The 25,018-nt window shown below is 42.2% G+C and overlaps 1 protein-coding gene across 1 annotated transcript; it reads right to left on the reverse strand.

Moving 5' to 3' along the window:
• Positions 1-1,559: 1,559 nt before the first annotated feature.
• PANK3 (pantothenate kinase 3) lies at positions 1,560-18,314 on the reverse strand (the record flags this gene model as incomplete). The annotated part of the gene is made up of 7 exons (XM_082490018.1): positions 1,560-1,724; positions 3,082-3,207; positions 5,428-5,551; positions 6,070-6,246; positions 6,873-7,126; positions 8,947-9,299; positions 18,287-18,314. 7 exons carry the CDS (start codon positions 18,312-18,314, stop codon positions 1,674-1,676), a joined length of 1,113 nt encoding a protein of 370 aa, XP_082346144.1. The 3' UTR covers positions 1,560-1,673.
• Positions 18,315-25,018: the final 6,704 nt, after the last annotated feature.

The following is a 25,018-nucleotide window of genomic DNA, read 5'->3' on the forward strand; positions in this document are numbered from 1 at the left end:
ACTGTACTTTTAAAGGACTACAGAAATTGAAAAAAAAAAAAACAAAAAAAACCCACAAACCCACCACCATATGATGTTAATATGTGGCTTTGAATTATAAGAAAAGAAAGAAAAGACTGAAAATAGCACATAGAGGTTTATAACACACTAGGTGTATGTGTCTGTGAATGTGGCCATGCTGTGGAATACTCAAGCAATCAGTTTTAAAAACTCCTTAAAACCCAACATATGAATGTGTTAGAGTCTGGTTGCTCCTCATGCACTTATAGGAAATATTAACATTAAAATGGCATCATAAAATTGGGTAGCTCTTTAGTCCACAAAGTCATATAGCTAATGACTGTATAATATTCTTACACATTTAGGATCTCGTGCCCTGGCTTCAAGGCTAAACTTGTTACAATAACCACAACTGTAAATTTTAAAAGTATACAGAAAAACCCGAAGATCAGGTGTAGAGTACGGATTTTATCCCAAGGCCACAATTTGATGAACGGTTCCATATTGCAATTGCACTAAATATTGGTCCATTTGGTGCTGCAATACAAACTCTGATGCTGTCCTCAACTTTCAAAAACAAACTTCCAAATCCAAAAGCAAGCTAACAACCTTTCATTTTCATTATCTAATTAGATTCTGATCAACTCTTACAAAATTAAGGAGAAATCACATTTTTAAATTAGTAGGATGGGGCAGAAATTTTCCAAACCTCCCGAGAAATGAGCCAAAGCATCAGAATTATGAGGTCCTGTATTTAGTCTATTTTATAAGGACTTCTTCAATTCTCTCAGATTTTGTGGTACCTTTGCAAATAATGACACATGATGTCTGAATTTAGAAAAAAAACACCAAAAAAATCCAGAATGCATTTTGGAAGTCATGTCCTCAAAAAAAAAAAAAAAAAAAAAAATCCAAAAACCCAACCCCCAAAGCCTGCCTTCATTAATCATTAAATTATTTTCCAAATCCAACCAGAGACAGAGGGGATCTTCCTAAAAATATCAGCTGCATCTTCAATTAAACGAAGAGGGCAAGTGAGTATCTTCACAAAATCTTCAAAACATCAACTGCTTCATCTGCTGCTTTGGCTGATTTTTTGTGTTACTATTCTTCCCACAGAAAATTAAAGCATTAATATCATTTCCATTACACATAAAGTAATTACTATTCCTACTGTGGGAAGCAATTGTCTACCGTTTCTTCATCTTGTAGATAGTACCTTACTGTTTTTAAATTTGTTTTCTGTAAATACACATGGGAAATGGTGCTCATAATACAACTAATGAAAATAATTTTTCATTCATCAATTATATACAAAACTGACAGGCCTAAAGCCTAAGGAGTACACCTGCAATATTTACACACTGAGCACTTTAAGGATTGGCATTCCTTCTTCTGGAAGCTTGTTTTCAGAGGATGTATTGCATATTAAAAGTTCAATACTGGCTACACGTACCAAAGAACATAAACGATCCCCGAACATTTCACTTTCCAATGCCCAACAGAATGAAACCCCTTCCTTATAATGGCAATATTCAGTAGCTCATCACTTCTTAAAAAAGAGTTACAGAAAACCTGCTGGTTTTTTCTCCCCTCCCCAGATTTAGTTCCCATTGCCATAAACAAGTGTCATCCAGGTGGAATATAGTTCAGTGTAGCGACATCTGGGTATCTCAACTGAAATTTGGCAGCCCAAGAAGCGCACCAACAGCTCCAAAGTATCCCTGTTCAAAACAAACAGAAAAATATTTCAAGTTCAAGTAAGGTATTAAACTCTGCACTAATCACATTTCAATGACAACAAAACATCTGGTGGACCACTGCTACAGAAAGAACACCATACACTTTTAATATAAAAGCTTTCACAGTAATTTTTTTAAAGCTTTGTGAAACAAACATTTTATTCTTACGTAGTCCCCATACGGTGCAGGACTTCTAAGACACGTATCGTGTATCAGTGACTCCTAAAGCAAGGAAAACATGTTTGGTTTGTTTTTCCTACAGGAGCTGGTTGCCAAAGGATCTTCAATATCCATAGCAACACTATTCCTAAGGTACAACTCAAAAGCTTCTTAAACTAACTGCGCCTCACATTTTTAAAGAATTATGTCCAAGCTTCAACACCGTTTTTTGGACTGTCTACTTACCTGCATACAAAAAACTGCTTTCTTCTGTTGGATTACTTTTCCCCTCCGGGGAAGCAAGATGTTCCCCTTCCCTATAACTGTGAAATATAGAAGTGTTTGGAATCTACAGTTCATCAAATGCAAGAATTTAAAATTTATCCAAGAAAATTTGAAGGGGGTAGAACTAACGAAGAACCACCCTACTATTACTGCAGACACTAACACCAAGACAGACTACCGTCTGTCTCAGGACAAGCAATAAAATTGTAAGGATCAACTGAAGGGGAATAGATGCAATGCTGTAATATTTGCAGACCAACAAATTGAGGACAAAAATTGTCAGCCCGCTGCCAAGAAGCTATGAGTCTCCCAACTGTTGCACCCGTAATTAATACTGGTTGCGCATATTTTACCCAAAGCAGGCTAACTCTCAGCATCACATGCTGATCTCGATTGCAGAAGCTGCCCAAAAGCAGGTTAGTTTCAGAGCATAAAAACACTACAACTTCAAGGTGTATCTGCAGTGGTAGGAATGCAGTCCTTGTTAAAAGCAGTCTCAGTTTCCAGGATGTTGCTCAAGCTCAGTTGAGAACAATGTAAATTATTTCAAAGGCCCACGCTTTAGAGCTCTCTGTAATCTTTTGAAATACAATCTTTACTATTGTTGCCACCCAAAACCAAGGTAAGACTGTTGAACCTTAGTGCAGAGCTTAACGTTTTCTTGTCCCTCTCCAAAAATGTACACCATGAACTGAGATACCCCAAAATGACTGAAGTACTTCCCTGGTAGAGCAAGCTGTCTCTAGAGAATCAATACAGGATGAGAAATCTTCCCTTATTTTAAATGTTTACCAATTAATTGGTGTCTTGGTTTGTCACACACGAGAGTTACTCAATACATGCATTTTTGATTTACGGTAAGACAATACGTAAAGATAAACGAACCACAGCATACCTCATGTTCTAGGAACAAGGCCTTCAGCTGGCCTTTTGACCAGTAATCCAGTGCATATGCAAGAAGCTTCATTGACAAAGTATTCACACGTAAAAAATTGCCAACAAACACAACTCTGTTTATTTTCTAAGAGAAAAACAGCAAAGGATTAAGTCTTTTCACTGTTCAACACCACTTTGAAAAATTAAGCTATGAAACAACAGACTGTCTCAAGCAAAGAAAAAAAAACAAGCCCACAAAAACCCAAACAAACCCACAATTAAAGTATGGTTTCAAAATTTAAAACACAGCATACTTAGCAAAAGGAAAAAATATGCAGCCCTCAAGAATTAAAGGACTTAATTTACAGACAAGCAGCATCTGTGTTTCAAATTAAGTAAGCATTTTCAGTAACTAAGCCAACGAAACAGCCCAGCTAAAAGTGAAATGAAAAACACATATTGAAAAATACTTTTATTTGGTAGAGAAGACTCAATGCCTTCATAGCCCTGTACAATGCTGCTTGATCCATATGCAACAAGGCAGCACTGTAAAGAAGCCGAAGACAGTAAGACATAACAGATGTTCCTTTCATCTTCAGACCTCAATATACCTCAGTATAAGATTAGACTAAGACTTAAACTCTAGAAGCAAGCTGTGAATTTTAATCAAGCCAAATGTAAAAAAAAAAAAGTGAAAATAATTCAATTTCCCCCATTCACTGAAATAAATCCAACATTAAGTAAAGCAACATTAAATAATGGTTTAAAGATATGAGAGCAAGAACCAAAGAAAATTTAATTGTGTTAGTGCTTAACATAGTGCTTAAATAAGTACTTAATTATGTTAGATGAATACTTGTATCCAAGTTGGTACAAAAACTAGTCTAACAATTAAACCTGTATTCAAATGACTACTGTGCAACTGTTTTTCACCATCTTGATTAGTTCACAGTGAAGACAAACACACTGTTAAGGCACCCTGCTCTACAGCAGGAAGCCGAAATCATTAAATCCATTTTATCTTTATACATCATTTCAAGATACTAGTTTGTGGATCTCTATTAACCATTTCTTACAATTTGTAGTTCTGTGACATAGCTTTATTTTCCGTGGGAAGATTTAAGGTTTTTTTGGTCTAATTCCAGCTAATTTGTGCTGTTTGTGAGTTCTGATTTGTACTTATTTACTACCACCCTTAAATATAAATTGCATACATTTGTCTCAGACTATTAGTATGTACTTTCAACTTCACCCTCATTTTAACTCTCTTATTATCAAGCTTTGCCATAAAGCAAAAGCGCCAAAATTAAATCAATACCCACAAAATTAACTCTCTTCTCCAAGACAGACATGAGAGCAAGACAGGGAAGGAAATTGAGGGAGAATAATACTGCAATATTAAAACCAGAAAAATATATTAGTCTGGCTCATCAGCAGAGGGGTACTGCAGCTAACAACATTGTTGGCATTTCTGAGACTAATCACCTGCATAGATTTCAAGCAGAACTCAAAATCCAGTTACCCTTAGTCTTCTCTAAGAAAAACTCACTTTATCCAAAGTTTGTTGATACTGAATGAGAAAATCCTGGAAGATAAACAAGCTACTCTGGGCTCTTTATGCCATTAGGACAATATCCCACAAGATCTTGCTTCCTAAAGCCCCCAAAACCCAGAATCCTGTTCTACTCAAATCCATCTATAGTCCCCATTCTGCTACTTGCTTTCTTCACTTTCCTCAGGACCTTAAATTCTGCTATTTCAAGGCTGCCACTGAAATTCCTGACTAGTTCTTCGCTCATGAATAGCAGGTCCAGCACCATGCTTGCCTAGTCAGCCTGCCCAACACTTGTGTCAGAAAATTGTCCCCAGCACACTGAGAAGTATGGATTGCTTGTGATCTACCATGTTACCCTTCCAATAGAGGTTGGGATAGTCCCTCATGAGAATCAAGACTTACAGGTCCTCCTGGATCCCACGCTGCATGTGTTTGTGTACAGAGACTTAAGTTGGGCCCACAATTATCCTGTTTTTGCAAGGGGACTTCCAAGTCCTTTCCTCACAGCATTCTGTGCTCCCCTGCTCCCTCAGTTAACTGCAGGCTTCGGGCTCCATTCCCTGACAAAGCTAGTTTGAAGACCTCTTCATCAGGTTATCCCCCACTGGCAAAGATATCCTTGTTCCACTTCTCCAAAGACAGTAAAAATATTCTGAACCAACTCCTAGTTCTTTAATACTACACGAATTTCTTCATTTCATTTGAGAAAATACTCAAAGGTTTAAAATGATACATCATTTTAGAAGTAATTTAATTTGGAACCAAGTAATAGACCTATAGATAGAACATTTTCTTGTCAGAAGTTTTTACCTCATTTACTGCACACATCCGGGCAATAGACCCAATGTTATTGGTGATGGTGACCAATATGGCTCTTGCAAGATCTTCTTTACTAACAGACTCTCTTTTCTCTTTGTAGATCATATTCCCAAAACTGTAACAGGAAAAATATCAATTAAGTACAAACATTATGCCAGGTGCCTGTACTGACAGCCATGTATCAAAATAAACAGTCTTTAAAAAAAAAAAAAAACAAAAAAACACCAAAGTGATGCTACTATAAGAGCAACAAAAATGCTTTCTTCCACTCACCTGCCCTCTGGACTGCGGCCCTTTACACTAAAAGATTCTAGGAAGTCAAAAAGTAATCCGCTTTATTTTTCCCCTGCTATTTGTTCCTGCCACCCCTGTGATCACCTCCCATTCTCTCTGACTCATGTAAAGCTGTAGAAGACATACCACATGTGGTTTCTTCAGTACCTGGCTAGCAGGCACCTGCAGTTGCATGTGCCTTTAAATCTTCAGGAAAACTGAGTATATACACTTTTAGGATGCAAACATAACTTGACTACAATAAAAGTTTGCAAAAAGTAGTTTTCTCTGTATTAACAGTTTAAGTTTTGAAGCCCCCCAAACTAGCAAAAAGAAACAACAAAAAGATCTCTTGCTTACCTGGATGCTACAGCCCACCCTGGCAAGCCAAATCTTTCATAGTCTCCTCCATAAATATCTCGAACCAGCTTGTCAGCATGTGTGCTGTCTCCTTTGGATGCCATTTCCAGAGCTTCTTCAAAACTTTCGCAGCCTGTCAACAAACTGCATAAACCAAGAAAGGTCCCTCCACCTAGACTAAGAAAGAAAACTCGTTGCTTTTAACTAGTATTTCCTCACACAAAAGACTTATGTCTGATGAAAAAAATAAACAAATAAAGCCCTCCAACTTACACATCAAACTGTCTGCTTTCTTGCACAAGGTTCACTACACAAACAGTTATCAATCAAGTTAACATTTACATAAGTCACTTACAAGAAGCTAACCACGCAGTAAGAGCTAACAAATAGTTACAGATTCTCAAAATACAAGCTGGAAGGCTTAATCAGAGAGTAAACCTCCCTAAAGAGTTTTGTGCCATCATGCCACTGACTCTGATCCTTGATCATTTTCTGTAAATATGTGGATGTATTTATTCTTATGGAGAAAGAGAAACACAGGTTCACTAGAAATATTATCAAAACTTAAGACAAACCCTATAAAACACTCACTATGGAGCACTTCTAGCACTCATCACTTGATACAGAAGATACTGGCTAAATCTCCGCAGTAACAGAACTACAGGGATGCACTTCAATGAATGCAGCTGTAAATTAACAATAAAATACTCTTCTGTACTACAGAGTGAGGGAAGGGATAGGTGGGGGGAGTCAGGGAGAGGAAACACTTCGAATAACAACCCCCACTTAAGTTTTTAAGTTACCTTGTTCCAGTTACTCTTTTATAGTTGTCTTTGGAATGGACTGATAAAATACTGACTCCTGAACCGATGTTAACAACCAGCAATGGGTATGGATCATCCAGGTTAAAAGGCATCTTTTGGCATCTCTCAGGATCTGAGGCATTTTCAAAGTAATAGCACTCTGCCTGGCCATTGAAGCTGACAGAGTCTATATACAATAAGCCTTTGACAAGGCAGTCAAGCTCATCCAGTTTGTGCAGCTGGAGGTTTCCAATCTGTTAAAAAAGAAAAAAAAGCCAGTGTCAACATGTTGTAACATTGCTACAAATTTATCAGTATATTTGTACTGCCTAACTTTAAGAAGCTATCTCAGGTGACTAATGCGGGAACTTCCATCCCACTATAACGCCAAAGAATGGTGATTCACCTTTTTCCAAGGTAAATTCTGAATACATTAATTAGCAAATTACTCTGACTATAAACCTAGACCTCAGGCTTGAATCAGGAACAGACAGGCAGTCTAAGTATCTGCTTTGGTAAAGCCAAAGCAAATTTTTGAGATACTCAAACATTAATCCACTGAAAAATCAGCAATTTTTCATCAACCTAAATCAAAAAAAGGTCACCAAGTACTCTAGAGGCCCCATCGATTGTCATCTTGGTGAAACTCACACATCAGCATATCTTTTCAAGGTTTGTGGGTTTCCTCCCCCATCTTAGAAGTCAAACAGCCATTTCTAAGGTGTCAGCAGATAAAAACCTAAGATAAAAACCTCAGATAAAAACCTCAATGGCATCGTACTAACTATCCTTCCAACTTTATTAACATTCCAAGGATCATAAGAAAACCACAGGTAAGAAGTTCTACGGGACTTGGGCTCAGTTCTTCCTCAGTTTTGCAAATGACATTTAAGCTGCCACTCTCTCATAAAGCAGAAAGACAATTTAACAAGTGCTGTAGATTCCAGGAAGGCTGTAATTTCACACCACATTTAATCCAATTTAAATCTAGGCTTCCACAAAAAGAGTGATCATGCTCTCTCCCTTACCACAGCAGGGAGTTCCAGCAGTTAGAGAGTCCAATTAGGCAGCTAATCCAAGAAAACACACACCCATAAAGTCTCTCTCTGAATCAGGTGAGCTCACATTGCAGAATCACACCAGACTGCACACTCCTGACATCAGCACCAGATCACAGCACTGCCAGTCCCCTCCTCTTCCCCCAGGTCCCTTCAGCTTTTCTTGACATGGCAGAACTGTGAAGCTTCACTGTCGAGCAGATCAGGGAACTGTTCCAACATAAAATATTTCTGTGGGGTTTTAGATAACGAATTAGTTCTGTACAAGTTGTGAACCCACTCCACAAACAGTTGCACCAGCTCAATGCAAGACTGGCACAGAAATGGAAATCCATGCAGATTTCTGAAACCAAACATTTCGTGCCAAAGTTTTCTTGTCTCTAGAGGCACAAGAGGTCTGCACCCACTTTAAAACTAGGACGTTCACACTGGATACTGTGATAAGATTCTCAGTTAGTAACAACTATCTTCGGACAGAAACTGCATCTAAACAAACGATCCATTTTGATCATCGAGGAAAGAATCAAAACACCTCAGGAAACCCCCCAACCACCCTGCAGTTGAAAAAATACTATCTTTGAGATACATGTTTTGTCACAAACCTCTAAACAATGCACTAGACTAAATTAATGAGGATAATCCCACCCACAAACATTGAAAACCTATCATCAAAGGTTGCTTAGGAAAGAAAATCCAAAGTGACTCAAGCACCTCAGCAGTTTAAACACATTTCCCATCAGAGAAAACACAGATTAGAAAACAGTTAACCTCCACAAAGGTGTCCTGCATTTCACTGCATTAATGGAAGCTTCTAATTAGCGGTTAGCATTAGGTCTTCATGTTTATTATGATGTCAGAAAGCATATTTCTAGATTATAATACTTAAAGACTGAAAAACAAATGAATAATTAATAATTTTGAGCGTTCCACAGTTTTTCAAAATACTGCTTATTTTAACCCATCATCAGCAATGCTTTTAGCATCAGCTTCAGTACGAGGACAGATAGGCTACCTACTGTGCGAAAGTCTTCTTCAAACTTGTAAGCGCCACCACCGGTGGCACAGAGCACCGTATGTAGTGTGGAAAAGTTTTTATTTCTTCCCATTTGGATAAAAGTAGGCAAATCATGAGTTGGGAATCGAATAAAGTGCAAGTTTCCTCTTCGAGAAAAAATCGTTAAGTCTTTTAGCTCAAGGTGGACATCTCGAATGCCAGTGGATCCATAGGCTACATTGGAAGTCAGGTATTTGCGGATGCTCTTCAAGCTTTCAACTTCCTCCTGCTCCTCCTCTGCGGTGATATCAATAGGTTCAAAATATGCAAGTTTCACCAAAGTTCCCCCAATGTCCATGCCAAACCATGGAAAAGCTGTGAAGATACAAGAATTGATCTATTAATTTTATTAAAGAGCAAAAGCAATACATGTAACAACTTAAGACTAAACCAACACTATACTTTCCAACAAGGCAGACATTAACAAAAATCCTCACAGGAACAAAGAATTAGTACTAATTTCCGTTACATGATCTTAAATATCCCTCTGGCTGCAGGTAAAAATGGAAAAATGAGCAACTCTACATATTTAAGTGCTGTCACATTTTCTCAGAAAGTCCAACTAAAAACTCCCCAAACCATCCTGTATCTTTCACACCAACTCATAAACAAAATTCAACATTTTTTTTTTTTTTTTAAGAATTTTCACTCCTAAAATAATAGTTTTGACAGTTTAGCACTAAAACTGCAATACACAGTCCTGAAAAAGCAGGTTACACATTATAGCTGACAACAGCGGCAGGATAGGTATTCCTCCTCTAACAGTTATCTTCTGCCCACATAACATGTTTTGTTTGAGAGGGGAGCATTAATTTATTTGCATGTATTTTAAAAACTGACACAGTTAAGATGCACAATTTATGGAGCTAAAGATAGCTGTTCATATATCCCTTGTAGTTACAAAGGGCTAACAAAAAGTACTATTAAGAAGTACATGCAAGGTAGAAAATTAATATTATTGAATCTAGATTCCATTTTTTTTTATCTGAGATTGGAAGGGGGAATTTCTGTACCACAAAACAACAACATTAAACCACAAATATTTTGACTTTGTTACTTTTGTGGGATGACTGCAATTCCTAACAGGGATTCTATGGTTTATATCATCTAGGAGCACAATTGGGATATGCCTCTATCAATAAATCTTCCTAACCACATGTGGTGAAACAGATACTCAGCAACCCTACAACAAAGACAACACCTTCACCTGAGGCTCTCCCCACTGTCATCTCCCAAAAACAGTGCCTAAAACTTAATTTGTAAGTTTAAGAAAGATCCTTCCCAGCTGGTAAGCTTGTATTTTTATTTCCTAATTGACACCATCACCTGCTGGGTTGGTTTGTTGTTTTTTTGGGTTGTTTTTTTTTTTTGGGGGGTGGTGGGGTGTTTGTTTTTGTTTGTTTGGGGGGGGCGGGGGGGTTAGTTTGGGGTTTATTACTATTCTGTAGAGTTTCAATTTATTTCTTCAGATGCAATTCTTATATTATAGAAACATGAAACTCAGGAACAAAACCAAAAAGATGTTAACATGTTCATCATGAGTAAGATGTAATTAATTTGGATTTACATTACCAGTGGGATCTATCCTTGAGAAGAATGGCCTACCAAAATATTTCAATGTATTTAGCCAAGGCTGACTGCATGCCAGTTCATTAATAACACGAGTGCAAAAGTTAAAAAGAAAAGAAACATAAAAGTTGCCTAAACTTTCAGGAACAGATGCCCAGAGAATATTGGCAGATATTAACAAAAAAGATTGAGTCGGTAACCTTAAATTCGTTTTTTCAAGATGATTAAATACAAGGATAAATTCCGCCAGTAAAATCTAGCTCCCAGTGGGAATAAAGTAGTTCTACAAACTAGCTGAGATCCAAGCATAAAACTAAGCATAAAATCATATATGAACTGACTTTACAACTGCATACCCAACTTCTTTGCACTGACTCTGGACATAAGAAAATTTGTCATCTTACTCTCTGACCACAATTAACTGATGATTTATTAAGCGATCTCACTAAGTTTCACCCTCTTGTCATAAACAACGTCACAAAACCAAAACCGAAGAAGGGAAGTCGATTCACCCAGCAGACCAGAAAGTGTCTGTAGGAGTCAATCCAACCCATTCAGAATTTAACTAGGACACAGCAAGCCAAGTGCTACCTAAAATATTTGGGATTCTTCCTGCTCAGTGGGCCTACTGAATTACTAGGATCTAGTCTTCCACAACAAGAAGGAGGGGGAAACAGATGAAAACCCAAGCGATGAGCTTAAGGAGTATTAGGTGCAAGTCATGCCTGTTTGTCAGAAGATCCACTGCATCCTACGTTAAATGATTCAAAAGGCTTTTGCAAGTATAGCATTAGTCGCATCTCTAAAAAATCTTCAGGTTTATGAATCATGTACACCAAGTGAAAAACAAGAACAGTTGAACTGTAAGGAAGTTAATTCCATAATTCAAATGAGAACATATTTTATGCTGAAAAATGGCATCATATTGTACAATATCCATTTTTTCTGGGTTAACTGAGTGATTTTAACAGCAAGTTAAGGACTCTGAGACTGAGGAAGTAGGTCAGATTTCACCTCTGCGACAAACCCCAAGAAATTACACATTTCTCTATTGAACATTTGTCAAGAGTTAGCTGATAAATACATTGCTCAAGTTTCATTTGCATGGTGGAGGAGTTCTGACAAGCAACAGGGCCCACGTACTGTTAATTTACTCCTTATACCAGCAACCCAGGAGAAGATATCACACAAGGATTCTTGTGTATGTAAGCCACTCTTGACTGATTTACATAGAGGTCTAGCCAGGAAAATAAAAGCCATTTTGTTTTCCAAACACAAAAGGGGATACACATATACATACATATATATGGCAAGCTCAGAATCAATTGAACTGTAGCTGCAACTTTGGGACTGCAAGGCTACAAGATTTATCTATGCTTGAGATACCTTTAAATATTAGAAATACACTGATTCTACAGAGTTAGAACATAATTGTATGTGGACACAACATGGAAACTTTGTGAACTCTCCTATTGCTGCATCCTTCAAACCAGTTTGCTTTGGCTGGACCTCGGCTCCAGCCTATCTGGATGCAGGAGGAACAGAGAAAACAGGAACCCATGTGAAAACACCAGTTCCTCTTCCAATTACTGAAAAAGTGATTTCATTTGCAGGCTTAAAATAAGGCCACAGAGAGATTCATGGAGGACTACTATGGAGAGCATGCGCAAGTTTCCTATGAGACTTCCCCTCCAGAGGGCAGCCAGGCTAATTGTGGCAACAGCTGGAGATGACAGATCTACTTTAAGTCATGCCGTACAAGGAACCTCGTGCACTGCTTTGCACCACATATATGAGCACTCTGCTTAAGGTGATGTCGCTACTCTTTGAGGTGTGTTCAAAGCACAAGAGTTTTCACTCTTACGTATGGCAACTGCAGCACATATGCCAGCATCTGCAGCTAGTATAGTCTCTCAAATCCATGAAAAATTTAATTCTGATGAAGTCTTGCATTTGAAAGCTGTCTTGGAACAAGACAAATATAGCATGGTGCATACCTTGGGCTGAATATAAATGATTCTATAACTCATATCTGGGGGTCATGCTTCTTTGAGTGAGAGATTTAAGAGGAGAATGAAAGCAGCACAGTCTTTTGAAAAAAATATCCTGAGACGTCAGCTTGATCCTTACTACAGTCATAGTTAAAGAAACGTGCCTGGATGAGACCAATACCAATTGCACAACCTTCGTTCCAAGCTTATAGCTCTGCAGATACCAGGTTTGAAGACTTGCGCAACTATATCCATCATTCTGCAGCTTCAATTCACAAGGAGAGTCAACGCACTTGCATTAAAACTGGGCTTTTTCTGCAGCTCCACAGGGATCTGGTCATTAAAAGATTTTTCTAGCTCTTCCTCTTTATAACTGTTCTTATTCCTAGGAAGACTCTACAAAAAGCAGTGCACAGCTCAGAGGTATTCCTTGCTGAGAATTTAACTGCTATTCAGAGAACAAACCCAGTGCCCTGACTTTTCAAAGTTCAGCTCCTCTCTGCAGAGAGGTCAGCTGCAATTTCAAAAAAGAAAAGCAGGAATTGAGCATTTTACTCAACAAGCATAATTGCCTTGGATAGACTACATAAAACTTCAAAAACATGCATTCTGTTTTTAGGAAGTCAAGCCAGGCTCTATTCAAGAATATGAAAAATACATATTTTTACTATCTGAGAAGAGACAAACATGCAAAATAGAACACAAACTGGGAAGTCAAACCCCGTACGGTTTAATGTGACACTTCACACCAAATTGAACTGTCTCCAACGGGACAGCAAGAGGAGTATCACAGTATCTAACCTCCTTAATTGCAAATCCAGATTTTCTTTCACTCCCTAGCTCTGCCAGGAGCCACTGTGGTCCCTACGTAGACACAGCAACCAGGAACCTTTGCTATAAAGCAACAGATTGTTCCATACATGCCGTAAAGACGGCTTTGAGAGGCAACCTGCTCAGAGTGGAAAAAAAAAAAAGTTTAAGAGGATTCCCTAGAACTTCTTCCTGCAATGCAGAGAAGCACTTCCCAGGTGGGATGAGCGCAGTCACAAAGGGCTGTGGTCAAGTAATGATGCAGCAGTTCTGCCTACTAAGAAACCCCATGCTGATGGCAGTTGGTTGTTTTTTAAATTATTCTTTAGACCTACACAGGGAAGCCTCATTCCCTCATGTTTGCACATCTCAAGTTCTTGCCGTCCATAGTTTCTGGCCCCAATCTTAAGGTTACTTATATCTTATCATATAAGGTCTTTATATGCCAGAAGGAAATAACTACAGTAAAACGTCTCTCTCATGCCAATACAAGCACAAAGGTTGAAGTGTTTTCCTTTTCTATGGGTTCTGCTTCAGCTGAGCAGAGGACCTTCGAAGTTCTCCGCCCAGACCACATACTAGTACTTTGTACACCCATTTTGGATGCAAAGCTGCAGGAAGTACACACTCAAAGACTTAACTACTTCCCCCTTATTCAGTCAAGCATAAGATTGTTCAGTTTAACACTCTATTTGTATTTAGCTTTTAGAGGCTGAGAAACAGATTACTGGTTAACTCGTTCCTATGGATGTAATGACACATCTGAAACACAAACATCTTCGAAATACTTTCTTCTCACTGCAAGATAAAATAACAGTCTGGGTCAACGCTGCATTAAATTAATAAGAACTAACCTTCGAGGAAGAGTGGCTACCTCCTAATTCAAGCAGGAAGCTTTACACCATTAAAAAAAAAAAAAAATTCATAGTTGTCAGTGACAGCAGAGAACAGGCTACCAGATTTTGTGTCATCTTCGTAAGAAAGTTTACGTATTAAGATGCAAGACTGTTGCACTTGCAGTACAAATGCAGCTTGGGGAACAACTGCCAAAGTGTGCTGCAGTTCGTGATTCTATATTGGCTTAAAATACAAGAAAGGAAAACTATCATAAAGTCACATGAAAACTTAAGTTTAATTCTGCTAGCACTGCAACAGTTCTTTATGAAGTATGCAGTACTGATGCATAAAACTTATCTTCTATTTCAGCTTAGCACGTAGCCTCTGATAACAAAACTAACCTTGATTCCATTCTTATCTGATTACTAACAAGACAAATTAACTATATAAAAGTTATACTGAACTATTACACAGTTAGTGTTTATAAACACAGAAACTTAAACTATACGTGTCTTATCTTGCAGCTTCTCCAAATGCATGTTCCTCTACGCATGTGCGTACATTCTTATGCTTCCAGTACTTCCCTACAACATCTGCATACAGCAGAGTAAAAATTAACAGTAAACTAACACCTACATCAGCTAGCAGTAGCTAGCTGAGGTAGCTAACACGTCCAATGGGACGGGTTAGAAGAAAAGACATCAAAGGCTGCTGAACTTCTAAATCAAGAGGATTAACCTGATGGCTCAGCAGCGAAATGTCTTTGCTGCACCCATGTTACACAGATGTGTGCCTATGAGCTTCTGCAAAGCAAAACTGCACATCAAGTGTCCTTAGCCTTTGAGACACTGGAGAGTTTCTCTGCTTAACTAGTTTTGTAACATGTTTTTGGTTCAAATATATCAAGTACATCTCAAAATAGATTTGGGCTGGACAGAATTAACACCCGAATTAAACGTATCTGACATGCACTGTCACATCCTCCCATTTCCCTCATGGGAAAACTCCTCCATCAAACTCTGTAAACTCACCACACTTTCCCACTCAGCCACCTCTGATCACTCTACAGAAAGGCCATGTTTACCAGTGGGAGGACAGGTGGTAATCAGCAATTACTGTAACTGCTCTTCATTAGGTTTATCACATCTACAAGTGGATACCATGTAAAGCTAATACAAGACAAAACATCACCGCTTTCATCTTCTACCTCCTTGGTCATTCTGTTAATTTTGTTGACGTTCCAGCAGCAATCTCTTTGGGGACAGGTGTTTTTATCATAGTGAGATACAGCATGCAGAGGCACAATCTAATACTTACAGATGCAAATGCAGTATAAACTCTTGGGTGCCTTGCCTTCCCCCACCAACACGAAGAGCACTCTCAGAATGAGTGGCTCCTCTCTTCCCTTTAGACAGATCTCACACAGCAGCAGTTCTGCAAGGCTCTCTGCTCTCACATTTATCATCTCCACCCCCCAAATAACCTTTGGAAGTTTCTTTTACAATTGCCAGCCATTCTTCCCCACAGGCATTTCCTCAGAAGAGCTATCACACAGCTGCTGGTTGGAAGGGTCCTCTGGAGGTCATCTAGTCCAACCTCTCAGTCACACTAGCAGGAAAATTGCCAACACCAGATGAGGTCAACTACAGCGTTGTCCAGCCAAGACTTGAAGACCTCTGAAGTTTTTCAAGATTCCCCCAAGGATAGACTCCACAACCTCTCCAGCTTCCACTGCTACACTAACTACTTTGTACAAGGTCCTCCTAATTTGAATTTCTGTTATCCTCCCTTAAAATGCCTATCACCTCCCTCCACCTGCAAGAGATCTAAATGGCCCTTTACTAGCCTCTTTCAAGATAGCCAATCTCAGAAGTCATGTTCCATAAATTCAGCTGCATCCCTCACAGTTTTTACAACAACAAGGTAGCAACAGCACTAGCCAGGTGAGGATGTGAAAGGCACAACCACACAAGCGTGTCTAGTCAGTGTATCCACATCAGGAACTCTGAACTTGTTAGGTGTCTCCATTTCACCCTCACCTCTCTTATGAGAGACACGGCACTTAGTGCAATCATACTTTCCTTCATGATGCTAAACACCACAGATAAAAGTACAGGTAGGCTAAATCAATCTTCTCAATTCCACTTTGCAGGCTCTAGAACAGACTAATGACATCTTGTTAAATAATGATTAACCATTTTTCCCCTACATCAAATTTGGCTCCATCACAGATGATTAAATACTCACTTTGCCTAAGAAACATATACCTACTCAGCAATTGTATTGAAATGCGTCTACAACTGTCTCAGCCAAATAATTTGTTAACTAGACAGTCTAAGAGTGGTATTGTGAGCCCAACTCAACTTTCAGGTCAATTTGAGCATATATGCCAAACCGACAGCAGTATCTGGGCACCAAAGCCCCTGAACATCAATGGACTTTTCCATCGCCAGTGCTTTTGTGGATTTGCTCCTCTTCAAACATTCAGCTGCTCCCCCACTTCAGTCGGTGTGACTAACCTGGAGAAGAGATCTGCAGAATGAGTCTAAAGTTCACTGCCTATGAAACTAAGTGCTATTATCTTTAAAAAAAGCCACCGACTTCAAAATATGTTAAAGAGTCAAGATGAAATACACAACATAGTTTGACACTGTATTCCTCCCCTTTGCTGCTTATGCAGTTCCAATTGTTTCTGACTCCCATCATAAAACCAACACCAAAGTTCAGGTTCAAGAACTGGCAGAGTACAACTACAAATTTAGCTTATTTAAGCAGTTAAAACTTCTTGATAACATTTGGCATTGTTATTTAAACATGAGGTTTAAATCCACCAGGAAAGAAAACAAGTCTTTGAGGCCCAGCAGAGACACTCCTGAAATTAGCATGATAGCATACTCTCACCATTTTAAATTACCAAACAACCACTACAACCTCTTACAGCCAATTACTGCTTCAGAGTCTTGATGTCATTCTTAAATATTATACCAGGGAAAAAAAAATGCTGTCTGAACTGTACTCTTCATAAACATGATTACAGTCAATTCAGCAATTTCCACACTGGCACTAATATGAGGTGATGGCTAATTATGTGCTAAAAGATGCATACTTAGGGTTGGTTTCCTCAACGCACCACAAGAAACAAACTATTTTCACAGCCAAACTCAATTCCATGTCTATAGCTATTTCTAGAGCCACACTAATACTTCCTGTTAAATACGTTTGGTGATTTTCTTCCTGTTGGGCTGCTCAAACGATATATTTAAAATACACACTTCCAATATACTGTTATAGCTGCGTGCTCTTCATCAGTCAGGCATGTCATATGACTAACAGCAGGCCCAGCTCTTCAGGACTAGCCATCTTTTCCATACAGTAACTCACCCTGAAAATGAGTCTTTAAGTATGACGACAAAGAAAAAACTAGGGGATTCATCCCTGCATCCCTTTCAGCTAGGGTACACCTGTGTGAGTCTGACAGGTGTGATGACTTGCAGGGCGGTGTATCTGCTACCCTGGGTAAGCACCGCTCGGATGTCGACTAACTTTGCTCAATCCAGTTCTCTCTTCCCACAAAGAAGTACCGGTAGTCTTAGGCGTTTTGTTTGCACTCACCTGAGGCGGAACCACATTTGTGCTCTCCAAAACAAACACGGTACTCCAAAATAATAAACAGTATGAAACATTACTACAGCTGTAGCTTATTAAAAGGGGAGAATTCAGCGTATTTTAATGAAATACTCGTACCCAAATATTAACAAATATTCTCTCTAAAAAAGTCAAGAGTTGATTAAGCCCTTAAAAAACAAACCCGTAGCAACCGCAGCCCCCACGCAGGTGTTCAGTACACTGATTAAGTGCCATCTTCATTAAAAAAAGCACCCGCCCCCCAAAAAAATGATGATATCATTTTCTAGTCAAAGAGAAGCCCTTCCAAGGCAGACGCAGGTCGCCAGGACCACCCGAGCCCTCGCTTCCCAGGGACGCAAGGAGCGGGCAGAGCCTCCTCCCGCGGCAGCTTCCCAACTCGCCCCCCCGGAGCCCCGCGCCGAAGCGCCCCCCGCCGCCGCCGCCCCTGCCCGCGCCCCGCGGCCTTACACGGCTTCTTGGCATCCTTGATCTTCATGGTGCTGCGGCGGCGGCCCGGTTCGCCTGCCGGCCGGGGCGGGCGGGGCGCGGCGCGGCGCTGGGGCTGGCTCTCCTGCCCCTCGCCTGATGGGGCGGGCGGCGGCGGCGGCTCCTCGGGGCCGGCCCTCGGTCTCCTGATCCGCGGCCGGTGGGCGGCGGGCGCCCGCCTCCTGGGGAGCGGCGCCGGCAGCGCCCACCGCTACGCCCGCGGCCCGGGGAGGTGCTGGTCCAGCGGCGGCATCGGTTTTCGGGCGGGGGGACGGGGCGGGAGGCGGCCCGGCACGGCGGCTGCGTTCCGCTGCGAGGGACCGAGCATCAGCCCCGGGGCCGCCGCGTCGCGCCTCGCCGCGAAGGGCAGCCCTTCCCGCCGCCTCGGGGCACGGCAGCGGCCGGGGAGAGCGGCCCGGGGCGGAGGCCCGCCGCCGCCCCGGCCCCTCTGGGCAGGAGGGGCGGCCCCGGCCCCCTGCGGAGGCGCCGGCCGAGATGGAGGCGGCGGCCCGGCGCGGACCCCCTCCGGCACAAGATGGCGGCCGGCACCGGCGAGCGGCGGCCGCGCCACACAATGGGGCCGAGGCGGCGCAGCGGCTCCCGCGCGCTGCCGCCTCCGCCGCTGCCGCAGCGCTGCTCCCCCCGCTCCCTTCCCTCCCCCTCACGCGGCGGCGCGAGGCGCGCCGGGAGCCGCAGTCCAGCCCGGCGCGCGCCGCCGCGCTCTGCCTACGGTTCCCGGCGTGCCCCGCGCCGCCCTCCGCCCGCCCCTCACCCCACGGCCCCGCCGCCAATCGGGAGGTGCCACCTCCTGGCGGGGGGGCGGGGCCCGGTCGGCGCGCGGCAGCTGAGGGAAAGGGGGTGGGGTTGTCTGTCAGCTCTGAGGCGGCCGTGGGGGCCTGTAGTCAGCGCTCGGCCGGGTGGGCCCCAGCCCGGGCGTGTTGGTCGTGTGGAAGCGAGACACGCGTGAGCCCCCCCCCCCCCCCCCCCCGCAAAGAGGGGACAGGGCAGGAGGGGCCTGCGTTGCCGTGGCGGCTGCCACCGTGGAAGCGGGATGCCAGAGTGAGGTGGTGCTGCCACAGCGTTCACCCTGCGCGTGGCTCCTGAGGTACAAGTACCACATGAACGCCCTTCGCCAGTAAGGAGGGGAGCTGAGGTTTGTTTTCTGTGTCTCCTGACTCTGACTGAAACTGTTCACACACAGTTACACACCAGAAGCAGTTTAGGAAAATTGCTCCTTTTATTTGCTGGTGCCTGGGCTCCAATAACTAGGCTAAAACTTTAGTCCTCAAAAGTTTTTCCTCACACAGGACAAGGGCAGGCTGGCATTCAGTGCCCCATTAGGAGGGTTGTGGAGAGTCTTTTCCCTACTGTGGGCAACTGGAGGGAATCCCACTGGTAGTGGCCAGACATGGCGAAGTCTCTGACCTGCTGCTCACAACTCCTGAGTTTTCCAGCAATAACTTGCAGTGGAGCAGACAGCCTTTCCCCCGCCCCCCCTCCTTTGTGACAAAGTGCCATGTAATTCTAGATTGGTTAAAGTGATCTAGGGTGGATCTAGAAGCTATGGTCCAGAAGGAGGACTTGGGCATCTGCTCTGTCTTGGAAGCTGAAGTTTCCTAATGTGTCTGGAGTTTTGCTTCAGCAAAAGTCTCTGTTGAAGCCACCCTTCACAAACTGAGGAAAGACTAAATCCTCAAATTCCTGAGCAAGTGGTTTACTCGTGAACCTATTGTGTAGAAACAGGAATCACCATCTTTTCATCCTCCATTAACTTCATCCTGCCCCTAAACACATACCAAAAAACCTTTTACCCCATACCAAGTGACCTTTGCCTAGTCCTGGTCACTGCCTTCCTTCAGGAAAGGATTTTGGATGTCAGATCCCAGAAAAGGACACAGTTGGCTTACAGCCCTACTATGAGGAAAGATTTCAGATGTGGGCCTGTCCTCTGTTCCTCCTCAGTAGGTCCAGCAGAGCTTTATTCCCCACACTGGCCACCTTTGTGCTCAGCGAGGGAGCCCAGATGTCTCATTTGGGGGTTCTGCATCTGCTTGAAGCATTGATATTTTGTTGGGGCTCATTCTAAAACCGGTCGTAAAAGTATTTCTTCCTTATTTTCATCCAGAATCTTACATTAAAAAAAGTTGGAAGTCTCATGTGGGTGCCATTTCCCACTTACCATGTTTCCTTTCTGAAATATCTGTATTTGGAAAACATATTCTGAAGTCTTCTTAACGTTTACTTCTTGTCCGTTAAAGGAAGTTAAGAGTGTACTAACAAGGCTGCAGAACTTCTCTCTTCCTGTAAGCTGCATGTAATTGTGGAAATTCCCATGAGTTATTCTTAAAGAGAGGAAATTTTGGTGTGGCTTTGTGGTTTTTCACTGCAATGTAGTTTACTATTGAAATTTTAAACACAAGCATTTACATACATATTAGGGAATACAAGAATTTAGCTGCTACCTGGAAGTTAACTTGTGCCTGTTCATAAATATACACTGTGATCGTAAGATAGAGTCTTTAATTTCCTGCCCGTCACCAGACTATGCAGTGTGGAATGTTGCGTGTAAAATGAGCTATCCGGTGTCGCGCAGATATCTCTGGTAGGGTTGAGGAAAACAGATCTGCAGTGAGATTTTTCAGTACCTTAATCCTGAGGCACTTTTTCAGCGCCTGCACTCTGACAATGTTTCTTACACAACTTCTAACTCTAGAGGAAATGAAATACCATCTCTGGGAAGTGCTCGTAATAAACATATACATGGAACCCAGAAAAACAAGAAAAACCTAGTGTACAGCCTGACAGCTGTACAATTCCTGCTCTCTTGAAACAGGCAGAAAACTTCCCGACCCAGCCTTTCACTGCGGAATTATAATTCTCCCTTTCCAGCAATGCAGTGGTGATTGCTTTCCTCGCCTCTGACTTTGGTCAGGGACAAAAATAGGTATTTTGCGCATAGGTTTCTTAGGAGCAAGCTCTGAATTTGAATACACTGGATGCCCACTTTTAGCTATTTGTCTAGCAAACCTTCTTAATTCATGTCCCCATGTAAAAAATGGGAATAAATAAAGGGGTCTGTGATAATTAATGAACCGAGGGCTGTTGAATTAAAAATAAGATCAGTGCATCTGAAAGTTTGGTTTAAACACTGCTTCACAAGAAGACAAAATGCTTTAGCTGAACATCATCAGCTAAGACAGAATATACGAAGAAACAAGCCAAGCTCAACTCCTAGCTGTCTTCAGTTTGTCTCAGAGTAGAGGTTTAGCTCAAACTAGAAGTTTAACACAGGCCTGTGAGAGGCTCAGCACATTCCTTAATTTGCAGCTCAAGTTGATCTATAGGTTACGAGCACTTTTAGATTGCAGTTATTTGTACACCAGCCACCACACTGCTTTGAATAAATAGCCCATAAGTAAGAATACATAAAGCTGAAGGTGAATGTATGATTTACTATATAATATAAATGTGTGCATATATATATATAAACAATTCCAAGTGATAGTTGTTAATGACTATCCTAAAGTACTATACAGTGTCTGTGTGGGATGAAGCCACGTGAGAGGATTCTATAGCAATGATATATTGGAAGGTGAGGACTTTTTTTTTTTAAAAGCAGTATTCTTTACAAAGATGTTTTGGATTGTGTCCTGGTTTCAGCTGGGATAGAGTTAATTCTCTTTCTAGTGGCTGCTGTGTTTCAGATTTGGTATGAAAGGAATGTCTATAATGCATATTGTTTGAGTTGTTGCCAGGTGATGTTTATATTAGTCAAGGACTTTTTCAGCTTCCCATAGAAGCTGAGAGGGAGCACAGACAGGACAAGCTGGCCAATGGAATATTCCATACCATAGACATCATGCTCAGTATACAAATTGGGGCTGTCCAGGGGGGCAGGATCACTGCTTGGGACAGGCTGGGCAACCAATACACGGGCTAGTGAGAGCGATTTGTATTGTATTACCTTTTTTGTATACTCTTTTACCATTGTTATTATTGTTGTTGTTATTATTGTTATTTTCCATTTCTGTTATTGTTCTGTTAAACTGTCTTTATCTCAACCCACAAAGTTTTTTTTCCCTTTCATCTCCTTTTCTTCCCACCCTTCTGGGGGGAAAAGGGGAGAAGTGACCTAGTGGCTGTGTGGTCCTAGTTGCTGGCTGGGGTTAAATCATGACAGGGCGAGACAAAAATTGTTTTACTGCTATATTAGAATCTCATTTATTTATTGGTATGACCAACTTGATCTATCTGGATCTTAGTGCCTTAAACCAAATTTTGGTATTTACTTCTACACAGTGAAAAAAATTTAAATTATATTTAAAAAAAAAAAACACCACCCCAACAATTCAATGAGTGCTTTACCCAGAAGAAAGTAGGGCAGTTTAAGAGATGCAAAATATGCTGGCATACGATTAAGGAAGTTTAAGCTGCTCTGTAGTAACTGCTTTTTGTACATGCTCTTATCACATGCTAGGTGAAAGCATGATAGTATCTCGCATGCTGCAAATTCTCTACGTAAATCACATTGTGGTATTTGGTTCCTGTAACCTTGTTCTGCATGCAAAGGGTCTAAGGTGAGGATGAGTCATTTGCCTGTCATTAACAACCCTTTTCAGTGGAGGAACGTGGCTTCAGTTGCTTGTCACTTCACAAAATTTCCGTTTCCTCAAGTGAATATTTCATGTTTATCGTCTGCCTTGTGCTATTTCTTGTCTGCCTTGTGCTAGCTCTTCTGCCGTATTTTTAAGATTCAGATGAAACAGTGTCCAAGGTTGAGGCTTGGGAATAGCCCTGCGCTGGATCAAAGCCTCTTGCTGTTTTGCCAGGGTGGTGAAATCTGTACCTAATTTCTGGCTTTTTCTGTCTTTGCAGAAATTCATCCACTGTGCTAGTGCAGGATCTGGGTCTCAGCATTGTAGACAAGATGTCAGGGCAGGATAGAGGTGCCAGTGCAGGAGCACGGGACAGCAGCGCACGGACAGCAGCCTGGAGTGGCACAGGGTCCAGAGTCACCTGTCCTCTGCAGGTGAGGCATGGCAGAGGAGCTGCTTGGTTAAATGCTGCTGGTGGAAGATTAGCTGGAAGACTGGACTATTGAAAAATTAATGGACTGATTCCCCGTGAGTTTTCAGATCCTTGGGACTGATTCCCAGTGAGTTTTGAGATGTCCTCTAAGCACAAAAGCCATCGATCCTGCGGGACTCTTTCCTCTCTTCCACACATCGCTGAGGCAGGATGTGTACTCTTCCTCCCCAGGTAAGACACAACAGTTGTAAAAGATTATTTTTACAGAAAAGGAGTGATCCTTGTGCCATGGGGATCAGAGTCACAGACAGTAGGAGAAGGCAATGTCACCCCCAGACTACCTCAAGCATCACTTTGAAAACACAGAAGCCCTGGGAAAGGAGAAGGTCAAGAGATCAAGTAGGAACAAGATGCAAAGCTATGCAAGTCTCACAGCAACTTCTGTTCCTCCTGCTTGTGAGACTATGGGATGCCCCTATGCATCATGGTATAAGTTTAAGCTTCTTCATACTACTAAGTACTGCTTGTACAGCGTGTGTGCTCCGTTACATGCCTGAGGAGTTTCTTGCTGTCTGCCGGTCTCTCTGAAGGCTGAAGGTGCTCGGAGGAACAGCTGTAGGGGTGTGCACCTAACAGCTCGGCATAAAGCCCTGCTGGGTAATAAACCCTGCAGGCATGCAGTGCTATGCCTCAGTGTCTGTGAGCAAACAGCAGCAGGATTAGGGTAGGAATAGCAGAATCTGTTGTTACTCTGTAAGGTGCCAGCACTGAAGTAATGGTGGTACCCATCAACAGCAGCCTTGTGACGCTGCTGTCATGACACTGTCCTGAGGCCACTGCAGTGCATAGGCACCAGCTGCCCCATATGCCAGCACACAGAGCCATCGTCCTGCTGCGGAGGGATGGTGCCAAAGAAGTGTTGGGCATCCTCAGGTCTCACATGTGTCCCCCCAGGGTTCGGCATGGTCATCCTCCTGCTGCTGGTTCCTGCAGAGTGCTGGGGTGAACTGCGGGCTCCTGATCACAGTGACCCCATGCCAAGCAGCAGTTCATGGGGACAGCACAGGCTCCTTTCCTCGTAGCACCGATGTGAACAACGCTAGGGAGTTGATGGCACAGGATCAATAAAACCTGAGAAGTTATTATTTAAAACTCCCCAGAAAATCCATGTATCACATGTATATGCTCCTACGAGAAATGGCTGATGACTTTGGGCTTGTCTAGTTTGGAGAGAAGGAGGCTGAGGGGTGACCTCATTGCTCTCTACAGCTTCCTGAGGAGGGCAAGTGGAGAGGGAGGTGCTGAGCTATTCTCTCGGGTATCCAGTGACGGGATGCGTGGGAATGGCTCAAACCAGTGCCTGGGGAGGCTTAGACCAGACATTAGGAAGCGTTTCTCTACTGAGAGGGTGTCCAATCCCGGAACAGGCTGCCCAGGGAGGTGGTTGATGCCCCTGGCCTGGCCATGTTTAAGAGGCATTTGGACAGTCCCCTTAGTAACATGCCTTAACGTGGTCAGCCCTGAACTGCTCAGGCAGCCGGACTAGATGATCTTTGTAGGTCCCTTCCAACTGAAACTGTTCTATTCCATTCCACTCCACTCCACTCCACTCCACTCCACTCCATTCCGTTACATCCCACCCCACCCCACTTCATTCCATCCCACCCTGTTCCACCCCACTCTATT

This window comes from Vanellus vanellus (assembly GCF_965231255.1).
Source record: "Vanellus vanellus genome assembly, chromosome: 13".
NCBI lineage: Eukaryota > Metazoa > Chordata > Aves > Charadriiformes > Charadriidae > Vanellus > Vanellus vanellus.